The 15,924-nt window shown below is 39.2% G+C and overlaps 1 protein-coding gene across 1 annotated transcript in view; it reads right to left on the reverse strand.

Annotated features, from left to right (window-relative positions):
• Positions 1 to 15,924, reverse strand: part of lyst (lysosomal trafficking regulator) — a 327,516-nt gene that overhangs the window by 58,418 nt on the left and 253,174 nt on the right. Inside the window, exons 28-32 of the mRNA XM_048597088.1 lie at positions 14,220 to 14,372; positions 13,429 to 13,590; positions 12,171 to 12,362; positions 4,227 to 4,405; positions 45 to 251 (exon numbers count right to left, since the gene is read on the reverse strand). Coding sequence (XP_048453045.1) covers positions 45 to 251; positions 4,227 to 4,405; positions 12,171 to 12,362; positions 13,429 to 13,590; positions 14,220 to 14,372 — 893 coding nt within the window. The remainder of the gene's footprint in view (positions 1 to 44; positions 252 to 4,226; positions 4,406 to 12,170; positions 12,363 to 13,428; positions 13,591 to 14,219; positions 14,373 to 15,924) is intronic.

The raw sequence follows: 15,924 nt of genomic DNA on the forward strand, positions 1-15,924 counted from the left end.
ATTTTCTGCACATATCTGTAAGGTTTTCATGGTAGCTGTCTTACCTCCAGAGGTTGACCAAGACATTCTCGTAGAATCTCCTGATGGCTTGGTTCATAAACTATCTCTAAAGCTATCTTCCTTTCTTCTAATGAGCGGGCAGGACACAAAACATGAACAAGCAATCGACCCAACTGGGACCGGAATGTCTCTCTGCAAGACCATAGCATGCGTTTCCATTGCTGCCGTGGGGGTTTATTTCTACCTGGTCCCTAAACCAAGAAGCATACGTCAGTTAATGTTCAAAACAAGGATAAGCTTCAAGGAGCCTGAACTGAAAAACAAGTATTAAGACATTGCAAACTTTGTATAAAAGCAGTTGTGCCTTGAAGGAAATCCAAGCAGTTTGTGTAGTGAATAATGCATGTTCCTTCAACCAAGGTCATAAAACTTTTGGTTTTAACTGCTATGTAGAAGACACATATTTCTCTTTGAGAGCACAGGGTATTTTTACCCCGGTGTTACTGATGTAGAGGAGAAACAGAACTGGGTTGAGTAATCTTTACCTTAGGAATCCTGATGTGAGAGATTCATCAGGGCTCATGTTCGTATCCTTAGAAGAGTTCTACACAGTTCACCAACTCAAGAGGCACACAATACATCAGCTTATCAATAAGATGGGGATGCAATACTCCCAGTAATGCAAGTTTTAAAAAATATTTTTCACAGGATCTTGGTGTCCTTGGGTCGGTGGTGGGGAGTCTCCCCAAGCTTCTGTAGTACATGAAGCAGGTACATCCAGAATGCTTTTGGGAAGCATGTTCCAGAATTTGACCAAGCAACAGTGCAAGAATGACAATATAGTTCCACGTCTGGATGGTGTCACAGGAATTAAACATTGTAGCGTCCCAATGCATCTCTTGCCATTGTTCTTCCAAGTGATTGAGGTTTGAAGGTGCTATCAAAAGGAGTCTTGGTAAGTTCTGGCAATGCAACTTGAAGGTGGACATACAGCTGCCACGGTGGTGGAGGGAGTAAGAGTTCAAGATGGTGGATGGGCTGTTTTGTCCTGATGGTGTCAGGTTTCTCAAATGCTGTTCAGCTGCACTCATCCAGGCAAGTGGAGGGCATGCATCACACTTCTGGCTTATGTTATGCAGCTGGTGTAGATGACAGCCACAGAATTCCCAGCATGAGACCTTCCCTCTTTGTTACATTATTTACATGCTGGTCCAATTTAGTTACTGGTCAATGGTAGCCCTCAGGATGTCCAGTGGAGGATTCAGTAATGGTAACGCCATTAAATGTCAAGGCGATAGTTAACTTTCTCCTGCTGGAGATGGTCAGTGCCTGGCACATACGTGGCTCAAATCATAGATCATAGAATCCCTACATTTGGCCCAACAAGTCCACAACGCCACTCCCAAGAGCATCCCACCCAGACCCATTCCCCTATCCTTGTATTTCCCATGTCTAACCCACCTAACCTAAACATCCCTGGACACTATGGGCAGTTTAACATGGCCAATCCACCTAACCTGCACATCTTTGGATTGTGGGAGGAAGCTGGAGCACCTGGAGGAAACCCACGCAGGCATGGGGAGAATGTGAAAACTCTACACAGGCAGTCACCCGAGGGTGGAACTGAATCCCTGGCACTGTGAGGCAGCAGTGCTAACCACTGAGCCACCGTGCTGCCACTTATCAGCCCAAGCCTTAACGTAATTCATTTCTTGTTGCAAATGGATGTGAGCTGCATCAGTGTCTAATGAGTCACAAACATTTTGAACAGTGTGCAAATATTAGCAAACAACTCCACTGTTGAACTTCTGTTGGAGGTAAGGTGATTAATGAAGTAGTTGAAGACAGTTGCAGCTCAGACACTACGCTGTGGAATTCCTTCAGTAATGTCTGGGGCAGAGATAACTGACCTCCAACAATCACAATGATCTTCCTTTATGGTATGTATGACCCCAATCAGTGGAAAGTTCCCCAATTCTGATTGACTACAGTTTTACTCATTTAAAAAAAAAATTAATTCATGAGATGGTGGTGTCGCTGGCTAGGCCAGCATTTATTGCCCACTCCAGAAAGAAGTTAAGAATCAATCACATTGCTGTGGGTCCAGAGTCACACATACACCAGACCAGGTAAGGATATTTCCTTCCCCAAAGGACATTAGTGAACCAGATAGGTTTTCCTGACAATCAACAATGGATTCATGGTCATCATTAGACTCCAGATTTTTACTGAATTCAAATGTTATCATCTGCCATGATGGGATTTGAACCCATGTCGCCAGAATATTAGCTGAGTCTTTGGATTAACAGTCATGATAATACCACTAGGTATAATACAACCTCTTGATTTGCGGAGTTCTTGTGTTGGTTGCTTTTACTGAAGACGTTCTTTCCATATTGGGAGTACACCCCCAAAAAGGTCTGTCTCCATTCCTTGTCACCCCCTCTATCATGACTCCTCTCTCCTCCCCATAATGACATGAGAGCATCTAAGCTGAACCTGAACTCCAGGACTTTGAATCTGGGGACTACTTGTAGTTCCAATTCAGTCAAGTGCTGCAGGGATGACAGCTGATGGCCAATCAGATTGCCTGGCAGGACTTTGTCCCAAGAGAGTGTGTGAAGTTCCATCTCCAGACAATTATGCTCCAATAAATGGCTGTTGGACAGCTACTATCAGTGGTGAAGTGTTCTTCACTGACTCTTCAGGTAGCAGGGCAGGATACCAACTGTCCAAACAATCCTGTCTCGGATGCTTTATTATTCATAACAGTAATAGATATGAAATGTTGCTTGCTATTAGTTGCATTATTTTTCATAATTAACATTGAACTTTTACCAGTGTCTCAATACACCCAAACAGGGTATTATTTCAACTGAAAAGATGAGAGAGCAAAATGCAAGCTTTGATTACATACAGTGAGAGCGAAACCATTGTACAAAAGCATGTATCCTATGATTTCTTATCTCTCAGTGATGTTTTGTGTACGCAGAGGTCCAAAGCCATGGTCTGGATTTAATATCCGAATTCATGGGTACAGAACAGAGAAAATCACAGACTTAATAGCAGGGAGAGGAGCAGAAAATAATTTGCATATAATTAGCACCATGTTCACCTCAACAAAAACCGAAAACGACAAATCAATTTTTACGTTAAATCACTACACACCTTGTTAACAAAAAGATTTTAACTGGAAATTCTTATTATGTTAATTGGATATAGACAAGCTTACAATCAACAGTAGACACCATGTATAAACTATATAACTTCTGTTATTTTTCAATGTATCAATATTTAAAACGCACAAAACAACACTGTTTGTAAAGTTTTCCAGGGAAGTCTAGAAGCATGCAGAAAATCGTACGTAAGAAATATTTTAATCTGAATTCCAAGTTCTACTTAAAATAAAAGTGTGATTACTGACCTTGCCACCTACACAACCTCTGGTCTGAAGATTTCAGAAGCACTGTCCTTTTCAATAGTCTTGCTTCATTCTATTTCTGCAAACTTCGCCAACCTTACATCCATTCCAAAACCACATCTTTTAATTCTGACCTTGTTATTTTACCATCTTTCTCAGTCACCCCTATTTACCCAACCATCAGTGATGGCCCATTCAGTTGTCTCAGGTCTAACTTTCTGAAAAACTATCAGTATGTAATTCTTTGCCATTTAAAGACCTCCTCAAAACCTCTCTCTTTGATCAAGATTTGTCATCTGTCCTAAATTGTCTGTTCTGGCTCGGCATCTTTTTCCCTCGGGTTTTAACAAACTCATTTTACAAGTTTGATAGTCTCAATTACGATTTACTAATACCAATTCCTTCTACCAACAATAATAGCCAACATTTTAAAAGATACTTTCAGAAATAATTAAATACCTGACAAGAATTAAGGATTTCTTAATGAATTTAGAATGTGAGGCCAACCATGTCTTAATTCTTTAACAACAGAAATTGCTGGAGAAACTCAACAGGTCCAGCAGCATCTGTGAAGAGAAAACAGAGTTAATGTTTTGGGTCTAGTAACCTTATTTCAGACTGATTGTAGCTAGTTAAAGATTGGCATATATGCTGGCACATATACGGAGTTTCTCCAGAAATTTCTGCTTTTGATTCAGATTTCCAGCATCTGCAGTTCTTTGGTTTTCTTAATTCTAAGTTCTACTGACTGCCACAAATGGCCAGTCCACAGATATAGTATTTGATTACATGCAGCTATACTTACCAAGGATATTTTAATCCCTTCAACCATCAGTTTTAGCATTTCTTTCCGAAAAGTCTTCATGTTGTTGCTGGGTAGCATTGATGCACCTCCCTCAAAGCTTTGACCTGGAGGAGTCGATATTCTATCATGATGTAGATATTCAGATGTGCTCAATAAATCCAGAAAGTCAAGGTCAGGGTCTATATAAGCCACATGAAAGTCAAAATATATCAAACATTTTTAAAAAAAAAAATCACAACTGTGGAAATAAAAATTGAGCAATGAATAGACAGGTTTAGAGGGATATGGACCAAATGCAGGCAAATGGTACTAGTTTAGATTGGGAAACTTGGTTCGCGTGTACTAGTTGGACCAAAGGGTCTACTTCCATGCTGTATGACTCTTATGGTTATGTGGCAAAATGTCAATTAGTACATGAAACAGATTTTTTTCACTGCCTCAGTACTTAAAGCAGAATGATGGGCTATCTAGTTAGTGTACTACATGTTTCTTATTTAATCAACACAAAAGGTAAGGCACACCACTCTAAATTCATTGGTTGGGACAAATATACATTCTTGGGCTTTTAAGCATCAAGAGAAATCTGCGCTAAGTTCATTTTTATCCCATTGCATCTCATACTTGCATAACTCTGATCAGGATTTTTTTTTCCCCCTGGTAAGCTCAACTGTTTTATTTACTTTTGTGGGTTATTCAAAAGATTTATCACCCTGACTGAAAATATTTTTTTGATTATTTGTCCTAAACTGTCCATTCGCTAAATTTTAATTTTATGACTGTTCTTCCAAGGTCTACTGAAAGAACATTCTGGATTTACTTTCTTCCTATATCACTAATAATTGCTTCTGTATGGTAAAAATTCTATTTTTTTTTGGTCTGAGTTAAATATTAAAATTGTTAAATAAATGATATGTTATGATTTGGAAGGTGCTGTCAAAGGACCCTTGGTGAGTTGTTGAGTGCAACTCAACACACTGCTGTCACTGTAGATTGATGATAAAGGAAGTAAATATTGAAGGAGGTTGCTTCGTGCTGAATCGTGTTCAGCTTCACTCATCCAGATTAGTGGAGAGCTTTCCATCACACTCCTATCCCGTACCTTTGTAAATGACAGACAGGCTCTGGTCCGATTGTTACTGCTTATTGAGAACCCCCAAGAAGTATCAACAGCTATGCTGATACTATTCAACATCAAGAAACAATCATCTTGGAGATAGTCATTTGTTTGCTTGTGGGGCATCAATAGTACTTTCCACTCATCAGCCTAAGTGTCAATATTGTCCAGGTTTTGCTGCATTTGCACATGGACCATGGACTGCTCCAGTACCTGGGCAGCACAAATGATGTTGAACATGGCAATGTCAGTGAACATCTCAACCTCAGACCTTATGACGGAGGGAAGGTTATTGATGAAGCAGCCGAGATGGTTGGGCTGAAGGTACTATCCTGAGAACCTCCTGCAGCATTGTCCTGGGACTGAAATGACTGATCTTTAATTATCGTCCTTTATGCCAGGTATGAATCCAAACAGCACAATATTTTCCCATCTAATCCCATTGACCCCATCTTTGCTGGGTCTCCTTGATGCCATATTTGGTCAAATGCTGCTTTGACATCAAGGGCAATCAATTTCACATCCCCTTGAGTTTTACTCATTTGTCCATATTTGGTGCATGGCTAGGATAAGGTCAGGAACTGAGTCAACCAGCAAGAGACCAACTAAACATCAATGAACAGGTTTATTATTAAGTGCCTCTTGGTAGAATTGGCGATGACACTTTTTATCACTCTGCTAATGATTGAAAATAGATTTACTGAATCAAGTGGGATGCTTTCTCCTGGATGGTGTCACGTTTGTCAAATATTTTTGGAGCTGCACTCATCAGACAAGTGGGGAGTATTTCATCATAAACCCAATTTGTGCCTTGAAGATGGGGGACAGGCTTTGGAGAGGCTCTTTTAGGAAATGAGCACTGCCTGGCACTCATGTGATTCAAATTTTATTTGCCTAGATATTGTCAGGTTTTGTTGCATTTAGATATAGATTACTTGAGTATATGTGGAGTCATGAATGGTGCTGAACATTGTGCAATCATCAGCAAACATTTCCACTTCTGACCATATGATGGAAAGAAGGTCACTGATGAAGCAGCCGAAGATGGTTGGACATATGACACAACCCCGATAAACTCCTACAGTGATGTCCTAAGCTTCAATAGCTCTGTGGTAAAGAATTCCACAGATTCATTACCTTTCAAAAGAAGGGATTTCCTCTCATCTGTCTTAAATGTGAAGTGCCTTACTTTGAGATTGCGTCCTCTGGTCCCACGACGGGGCAACAACTTTGCCAAATCAAACCTGGTAAGTCACCTAAGAATCATGTATGTTTCAATAAGATTGTCTCTCATTCTTCCAAACTCCATTGAGTAAAGGCCCAATCTACTCAACCTCTCCTGATAAGACAGTCCCTCCATACATGGTATCAGCCTAGTAAACCTTGTCTAGACTGCCTCCAATGCCAGCATATCTTTCCTTTGATAAATAACCCAAAGCTGTTCACATTATCTAACAGCGATCTGACTAGTCTTTGTACAGTTATAGCAAAATCTGCCTACTTTTATATTCCATTCCCTTTGAAATAAAGTCTTACATTCCATTTACTTTACCTATCACCTATTGAACTTGAATGCTAGCTTTTTGTGATTCTAGGACGAGGACTCGCAAATCCTTCAGTTCTGTACCTTTCTGCAGTTTTTCTCAATTGAAATAAAATTCAGCTCCTTTATTCTTCCTCCCAAAGTGCATAACCCTCACATTTTCCCATTCTATATTCCATCAGCCAAGTTTTTGCCCACTTGCTTAACCTGTTTATAACCCTCTGCAAACTGGGTCATCCCCATATATACTGTAAAGTATCATGGTCACAGCACTAATCTCTGACATCCACTAACTGCAGATTGCCATCCTGAAAACTGGACTTCTAATTCCAACTCCGACTTGTAGTAATTCACTAATCCTTTTTCCATGCTAATATACTACCTCAAAATCGTGTATTTATTTATTTATTATTCATTTATTTTACTTATTTTATTATGTAGTCTAATGTGTGATGCCTTTTCAAACACATTCTGAAAATATAAATATGTTACATTCACTGCTACCCCTTTATCTATCCTAACTTGTTACCTACTCAAAGAATTCCAGTAAATGTGTTGGGCATGATTCCCGCTTCATGAAGCCATGCTGGCTCTGCTTGATCTAAATCTATTTCTAGATGTTCTGCTACTACATCCTTTACAATACTCTTAACATTTTCTCAACAATAGTTACCTGCTTTTGTTTCCTTTCCTCTTTCAATACAGGTGTTATATTAGCACTACCAGTGCATCCACTCTCTGTAGCTACTTACTTTAATACCCAAGGATGCATCCCATCAGTTCCAATGGACTTGCTGGCCTTTAGCTCCACTAGTTTCCCTAGTATTTTTCCTCTATTGATAGTTATTGTCTTTATTTCCACTCATCCTCTTGCCACCTTGATTATTTAGCAATGTTGGAAAGCTATTAGTGTCTTCTACTATGCAGACTGATGAAAATTATTCATTCAGCTCCTCTGCCATTTGTTACTGTCATAGGCAGATGCATTTGTCACAGGTAAACTGATGAGGGTGAGGTCAAGTATGCTTCTTCCAATAGTTGGCTCCCTCGCCATCTGCCAAAGGCCCAGTCTAGCAGCTAAGTTCTTTTCTGTTCAATCAGTCTTGTCAGCAGTGGTGCTCCCAAAGCATCTGGCAATGGGCATATACTCTGGTTTGAGGATTCAATGTGTGCCCTTGCCACTCTCTGTGCATCCTTTACGTGGTGCTCAACATCGGACAATTGATTCATTAGTTGGGCAGATGGGTGGCAGGCAGGCATGCGTGTGGTGGTGATGTCAGTAGGAGGTAATCAGCAGTTTTCCCTGCGTGCGTTTGATCTGAGACCTCACAGAATCCAAAATCAATGTTAAGGACTCTCAGGTCGGACTCCCTCCTGACTGTATATCATTGTGCTGCCATCTTTGTCAGTAGGATAGCACATACCCAGGGATGGTGGTTTCTGGGACATTGTCTATAAGGTTTCATTCAGGGAAAATGACTATATGAGGCGTGAAACACGTCTAGTCTGTGGGACAACACTTCCAACTTTAGCACAAACCCCCAGATGTTATTAGAGAGGACTTTGTTGGGTTAATAGGCTGTGCACTACTGTTGTTCCAGTGCATTGGTCAATGCTGATGGTCCGTCTGATTTCATTCCTTTTATGTGACACTATAGCAATTAGATATAACTGAGTGACTTGTTTGGCCATTTCAGAGGACGTTGAAAAGCTAGTCACATTGCTGTTGATCTGGAGTCGCATGTAGGCCAGACCCTGTGAGAATGGCAGAGTTTCCTTCCCTAAAAGATATCTGGGAACGAAATTTTTTTTTTTTTTTTTTTTTTTAAAAAATACTTGACTGATTTCGTGGTTACAATTAGATTAGCTTTTAAATTCCGGATTTATAAATTGAATTCAATTGCTGTGGTGGGATGTGAACTCATGTTCCCATAACAATAGCCTGGGTTTTGTTAGCAACTCCTTTGTCTGTCCAACTGTCTCTCTCTTTCTCTCTTTGGGCTCTATCCTTTCGTTTACTCCCTACCCCACCCACCTCCCTATTTTCTGCATATAAACTGACGTTTTCCCAGCCACCATCAGTTCTGAGGAAGGGTCACTGGACCCGAAACGTTAATGGTTTTCTCCTTCACAGATGCTGCCAGACCTGCTGAGCTTTTCCAGCAACTTCGTTTTTGTTCCTGGGTCTTTGGCCTGCTAACCACTACAACCACCACCACTACCTCCATTAATCTCCCAAATTAACTTTACAAATGCATGATTCGGTAATAGAATTAAGACAATTGTATAACTAAAGAGTGTTTGAAGGTGGGGAAAGATGTAGAAGGTTTTAGATTTTAGGACAATTTTCCCAAATTCAAGCCTGTAAGGCTGAAAGCTTTAAGTGGGAGGGGATTTCGACGTTTGAAAAAATTTAATTTATATGACATATTTCGTGACCATTGAAGATTTCGAAGTGTTAATGGCCAATGATGTACTTTTGAAGAGCTCACATTATTGCAAGGTATGAAATGTAGTAGCCAATTTGTATACTTGCAAGGTCAAAGAGACAGCAATATGAAAATGACCAGATAATCTTTATGTGATGTTGATCGAGATAAATATTGACCAGAATATTGGAAATAATTCCTCTACTCTTCTTCAAAATAGTTTATGGGATCTTTTACGTCCTCCAGATGGTCACATAGCACCTCCAACACTGCAATGCTTCTTCAGCACTGCAGTGAAGCATTGTCTTGTATTTTGTACTTAAGTTGTGGAATGAGACTTTAACACACAATCCTCCAATGCAGAAATTACCAACCAAGCCTCAACAAAACAGAAAAATACATGTAAAGACAATAAATCAAAAGATGAACTATATTGTGGGCCTGGTAAAGTCCAGAGATATGGAGGACAATCTTGTAATTAAGGATGCTTCGAAATCAATACGTCGGACAAGGGAGACCATGCAAGTTTGGCAACACAGTTGTGACAGATGAACAGGACTTAACATAGGATACGATTTATGGGGGGGGTGGGGTTTATGCTCAATGAAGGCATCAAAATTGATTCACAAGGTAGAATTGAGTGCGCAGTTGCAGTCACCACAGGAGTCACAGGTGACTTTGTAGAGTGATGTCGTAGGAAAAAAGTGGGTAAAAACCAGTTCTACCCAGGCAAAAGGAAATTACTGTAGATGCTGGAAATCTGAAGCAAATTACAGAAACAAAAAATGCTGGAATTTATCATCAGGTCAGGAAGCATCTGTGAAGACAGTAAGACAGTTAATGTTTTAGGCTGATGATCTTTCATCAGAGCTGGGAAATATTAAGAGATGTAATAGGTTTGAAGCAAGTAAGAGGAGGGAAGATAGGATAAAGAACAAAAGGGAGCGTCCGTGATAGGATATAATGTACAAATTAATGTGCTCAGGAATCTTGGCTCGGACTAGTTGGAATTGGGATAAGGGGAATGTAGGAGAAATGCTCCATGAGTAACATAATTAGTGTAAATGCTTGAACTGAATCACCAAAATGTCCAGTGACTTCCCTTCTAATGTTGCTATTCAAAATAAAAGAGACTCTCATCGGGTTTCTTCAATTAACTCAAAAATAATCCGTTTGTTATAAAACAAGACTAATTTTTGAAAGCAAGTGGCAAAACTGGTAAACAACTAAGAGAAAATCTGGAAATAGAATTATATCTTCTTTTAATCCCAAAATAAACATATTCATGCAACACAACTGGCTTAACTCTGCACAGATGATATTTAAAGGGATAAAGAAAATAAATACTCTTATTGGCCAATAGTTTGAAAAACAAAAGATAGAATTTGAAGAATTCTCAGTCCACTGGGTTTCTTGTTGGTGAATTTGAATTTTGACAGGTGTACCAATGGAAGATCTTCCAGAAAAGCTTTGGGATCGAAATTGGGCTGATTTTAAGTCTTTAGAATGTGGTCTTATTTCAGCTTTTCAAGGTTACCAGATAATCGAAATACTGAGTCGTGCAAACTTTACCAGGTTCCTAAATATTTCAAGGGGAGAGAGGAAGAGAGCGAGAGCGAGAGCCTTGCCTTTACTGCAAGTTTTAGAGTTTTGTTTAGCTTCATACTCCTTAAGTTTTTTGAAACCAACACCAACACCTGACAGGACTTCCAAGCAGCCATCAATAGTGTTTTCCAACCAGGTCTTCCACCATTAAGGGCAATAAATCCCATCTCTCATCAGCCTAAAAATTTTTCTTAGTTGTTTGCCAATGTCTTTCCCGACTTTCTGTAATCATCAGGTGGCTTACGTTAAGCTTTCGATCCTATTCCTTGGTAAAACTGTGTTTAATTCAGAAAGCGTTCAAACAGTTTTCAATCTTCCAACTTTTCACATGGTCCGTAAATATAGATACGTAGTCCTAACAATGGAGATCTAGAGCGGTCTAGCACTGACTGGCCTAGGCCTAGCTTGCAGCTTATTAAGGTGCTTAAGTGCTCTGCTAGTGTGACTGCAGGAACTTCTAAATGGCATACAAGTACAAAAACCATCCTTACATCTACCAATTTTTCATTTAAATCACTGCGGTTAAGCTCACCACATTGTTTCAGTAGATGGCCTAAAACTGGCTCAACTTCATCAATGAACTAGAAAGAGAAAAGCCATTCTGTACTGTAAATTCTCCTGTTGTGTTCAGTTTTGACTATGTAAGATTGTAAATAGATACACATGAATATTGTCACTTCAGAATTTGGGCTAGGGCAACACTGGAGTGTGGTACAAAGGTGTGCTGTCTTGGGACAAGATACATTAGAGTTTCAACAGGGTGCAGTGGAAATGGCTGGTAAGGAGATTGTTAGAGCTGGAAATGACATAAATGAGACATACATCTGCAGTGGGAAAAGTTGATAGAAGTGTTGTCCTTTGCAGGAGGTTTAAATATCTGCCTATTCCTTTGATGTTAAAATTCCATGGCATTATTTGCAGAGGCCTTTTTCCTTGACAACATCAACAAAAAAATTATTCGGTTTGCAGTATTTTGATGGTGTAAATCAGTTATACCTCCATAACAGCCACCAAATTCCAAAGTAATTATTTGCAAAATCATTTATAAAGTCATTGAGAAACTTGATTAAGTGTTATATAAATACAAGTGGCCTTAGTTGTGACACCCTTCATGAATAAATAATCTGTTAACACTTATTATCCTAGGTTCATATCAAAAATGGCTACTTGGTAAAAGGTCAGCTCAAACTGGAATCATCTTTGAGACAGGAGCGAAGAATATACAAAAAATATCAGATTAATGAGTTGCTTACCTTGATAAATTAGTCTGTTCACAGATAACACAGTGAGTCTCTGCAGTCTCTGGACAAACTCAGTCTCAGAAGCTCTCATAGAGTTCTCATGGCTCATCCTCCTCTGCATAAGCAATGATAGTTCATCGCTGGCTACGGATCGCATTTGCATCAGCAAGATATCGGATGCAGCAGCTGAAAATCTGCGAGGACCTGGCAAAGTGGATTTCAAATCAAATTCACCATCAAAAACACTTACATGCTTTTTTTTTTCAGAGAAGTATTACTTATTGTGGAAGACTGCCAAAAGATTCTAAAGAGCAGCGCACTTAGAAACACTAGCAAGCTCCAGTAACGATGAACCGAATTCCTGTAGGCAGTGAAAGCTTAAGATACCAGTCAAGAGCAACAGGAAGATTTGACTTGGCGAAACATTATTTAAACAGTCACTATTACAGATAGCTCTCATGTTATTATGTTCAAATTATCTTTACTAATTGTCAGTTTTGTTAGATGTCAAATGTTTTCACAAAAGGACAGTACTACTGTAGATATTAACAAATGCATTGCTCCTACGTGAAAACATAGCACTTGATTTCCAAGAAATTTTAAGCAGCAGCTGGCTAACAATGTAAGAAAATTGTATGTCTCCCAAACAACACTTTGTGTAGGCAAGAGAAAGTTTGATCTGCAGTGTCAAAAAAACCCAAAGAACTGTGAATGCTGGAAATTAGGGAAAAAAACCACAGAAATTGCTGGAAAAATTCAGCAAGCCCAGCAGCATCTGTACAGAGAAAGCAGAGTCAACACTTCAGGTCCAGTGAACCTTCTTCAGAATGTGTCACTGGGTCTGAAGTGTTGACTCTGCTTTCTCTCCACAGATGCTGCCAGGCTTGCTGAGTTTTTCCAGCAATTTCTGATTTGTAGTGTTGTTTGGGATGTAACATTTTGTTGCTGCTCTCGATAAATGGCATCTTTGTTAGTTGCAACAGAACTGTAAACAAATCAGTGCAAAGGCGAATCAAAACACTGATTTGATCTCAATATTGTAAACATAAAAACACCAGTAAGAATGTCAAAAAAATTCCCATTGCACTATTTCTACTTGTTACTTGAACTTATTGCTAACTTAAAACATTTTGAGACAAATTTCTTAGGTTTACAATATTGGGGATATAGTTTTTCTTCCAGAAATGCACATTTTGCAGTCTGCTGTTGAGACAAACATTTCAAAAAGAAATGTTTTTCAGGCACTGGAGTTGGAAGATCACTACTGCACCTGTTTCTGTAGGGAAAGTACAAGAAGTTGATCCAGTTGGGAATGGTAGGGGAGACTCCTGGTTTACTAAGCTGAAGCAATAGGTCATTGGAATGTGACCATACGAGGAGAAATGTCGTCTTGGCAGCCGTGGAATTATGGAATCTTTCAATGCAATTGAACCTTCATTGTGAGTAAGTACAAATAATGTAGAAATGCTTGCAGAGAAGCGCTACACAATGGCTAAACATGTACATTAACACAAGTTTGAAGTCAAAGAACCATGTTAACAATTTATGTTTCTATAAATGAGACAATGATCTTATGAATTTAATATTTTAAAATCAAATTCTCAGTAAATTGCAGTAATACACAATGTAGCAAAGTAACTAAACAAATATGCAATATCTGTTGGGGTATGTGTATCTGCCCGGAGGAAGGCTCCATTCTAAGAGAATAGTCATCATTTCAATCACTTTAGGTTTCTGAAGAGAAGAATTACATTAAACATAAATAAAAATAGGTCAGATAGTCCAACTGGTCTATGTACTACCCAAGCATAGGCATACATCAATGCACTGATGCTTCAGGTCCAAGAGGACAGATCTACCCAATTACAGTTTCTAGTCACAAAGTAACTGATTACAATTCAATTAAAATGTTGCAGCATACAATGAAAAAGACAACTCAAATATTCTACTGAAATAAACCTAATTTATATATGGACCTAAATGCGATGGTTACAAACGCATTGTTTTGTTAGTTATCATGTAGAGTTATAATAACCACCACTGGATAGTTACAGCACTCACCTGCAATACTCTTCCTTTTCTGGTGAATGGCGTGATGCTGTGTTGCAGGTAAATGGAAGGAGCTACTTATATCCTGAGCATCCTGATTGGCTGTGTCTTTTATAAATTCAATGGCACTCTGAAGGATCCGGAACTGAAGTGCAATAGCCAATTCTAAACAAGGGAAGATATGATTTTATTTATAATGCAGATTCAGGAGGAGACATCACAGATAAGACTTTGAATTGCTTTTAACAACTTTGAAAATCCCCTATTTATGTATGTCATCTTAACACTTCTTTCCTATTTATAATCATCTGTAAATCTGAAGAGGAGACACGGCTGGAGAGAGGAAGGAAGGAGAGCTATCCAACATTCTATCTCACCATTAATAATGGTCTCATTTCCTGTGATGGCATTATATCGATCTTCATGGACTGGCGTCTCCAATTAGTTAAAGCAACTGGCACTATTCTCCAGAGGAAAAGAATGCAGAAGGTCCATTCTGCAACATGTGCTCCATATTAATATGAAGATCCTGATTCACCCATAAAGATTCCTATTTCTGCCAAAAGAACGGGCATCAGATTCTCTACTTGGGATACAGTCGTTGGCAATAGGAATTTGCACCTGCTTTCAGTAGCACTTTGTTCATGTAAACATGGCTAACATTTCACTAATCTCATTGTCTCATCATACAAGCCTAAGCTAATCGGACTGCTAACTGGAACCCGGAGTATTTTAGATTGCCTAAAGAATCCCAAAATTGAGTGTTGCCTTTTCTACTTTAAAAGCACTTCTTTAGCTAGGCTCACAGGAAATCAATTTCACTGCACGTTGCTAAACCTTAGAGCTAACAGGAATCATGCATGTACTCTTTCAAGAGTCCAGTTACACTGTTGGGATTAAGGAGCTATTTTTAATAATGTCAATGTGGGAAACTGAATAAAAGCACTACAGAAGAGTTAAATTTAAAGTAGCTTTTGACTCATAACTATCTCCACAATGATGTATTTGGGAAAGGCAGACAAAACTAGGAAATACACAATAAACAGGATGCTATCGAGGTGGGTAGAGGAAGCGTGAGGCCTTAAAGTACATAACAAATCTTTGAAGATGGAAGGACAGGGAGATAACACAATAAAACATACGGAATACCTTCCTTTATTGAACAAGGTACAGAATACAAAGCAACACATAATGCTGAAACTGTAAAACACTGGTTAGGCCACAGGTGGATGTGTGTGTACATTTCTGGTTACCACATTATAGGAAGGATGCAATTATTCTGGACAGAGGAGATTTACAGGGGTGTTGCCAGAGCTTGGAAGTCACATTGATAAGGAAAGATTGGATAAACTAGAGTTGTTTTCCTTCGAATAGAGGAGGTGAAGGAGAGACTTAATTGAAATGTTCAAAATTATGAGGGGCCTAGACAGGGGGAACAGGAAAGACCTGTTTTCCCTTGTGGGGAGGTTAATTACCAGAGGAGAATGACTTAAGTTGATCGGTGGAATAATTAGAGGGGACATGTGGAAAAGCTTTTTTACCCAGATGGTGGTGAGTGTCTGCAGTTCTTTGCTTGGTGGTTTAGGCAGAAAACTGAACTGGAAGCTGGGATATTGAGCGAGTCCATCTTTCTGAAGTACAAGTGAACATCTCAAAGGAGCTCAATAAGCAGGCTTTATCCTTGGCAAGGAAGAGGATGAGAACTGCTGCCTATCCA

The sequence above is a fragment of the Rhincodon typus genome, chromosome 5 (assembly GCF_021869965.1).
Source record: "Rhincodon typus isolate 14 chromosome 5, sRhiTyp1.1, whole genome shotgun sequence".
Classification (NCBI taxonomy): Eukaryota; Metazoa; Chordata; class Chondrichthyes; order Orectolobiformes; family Rhincodontidae; genus Rhincodon; species Rhincodon typus.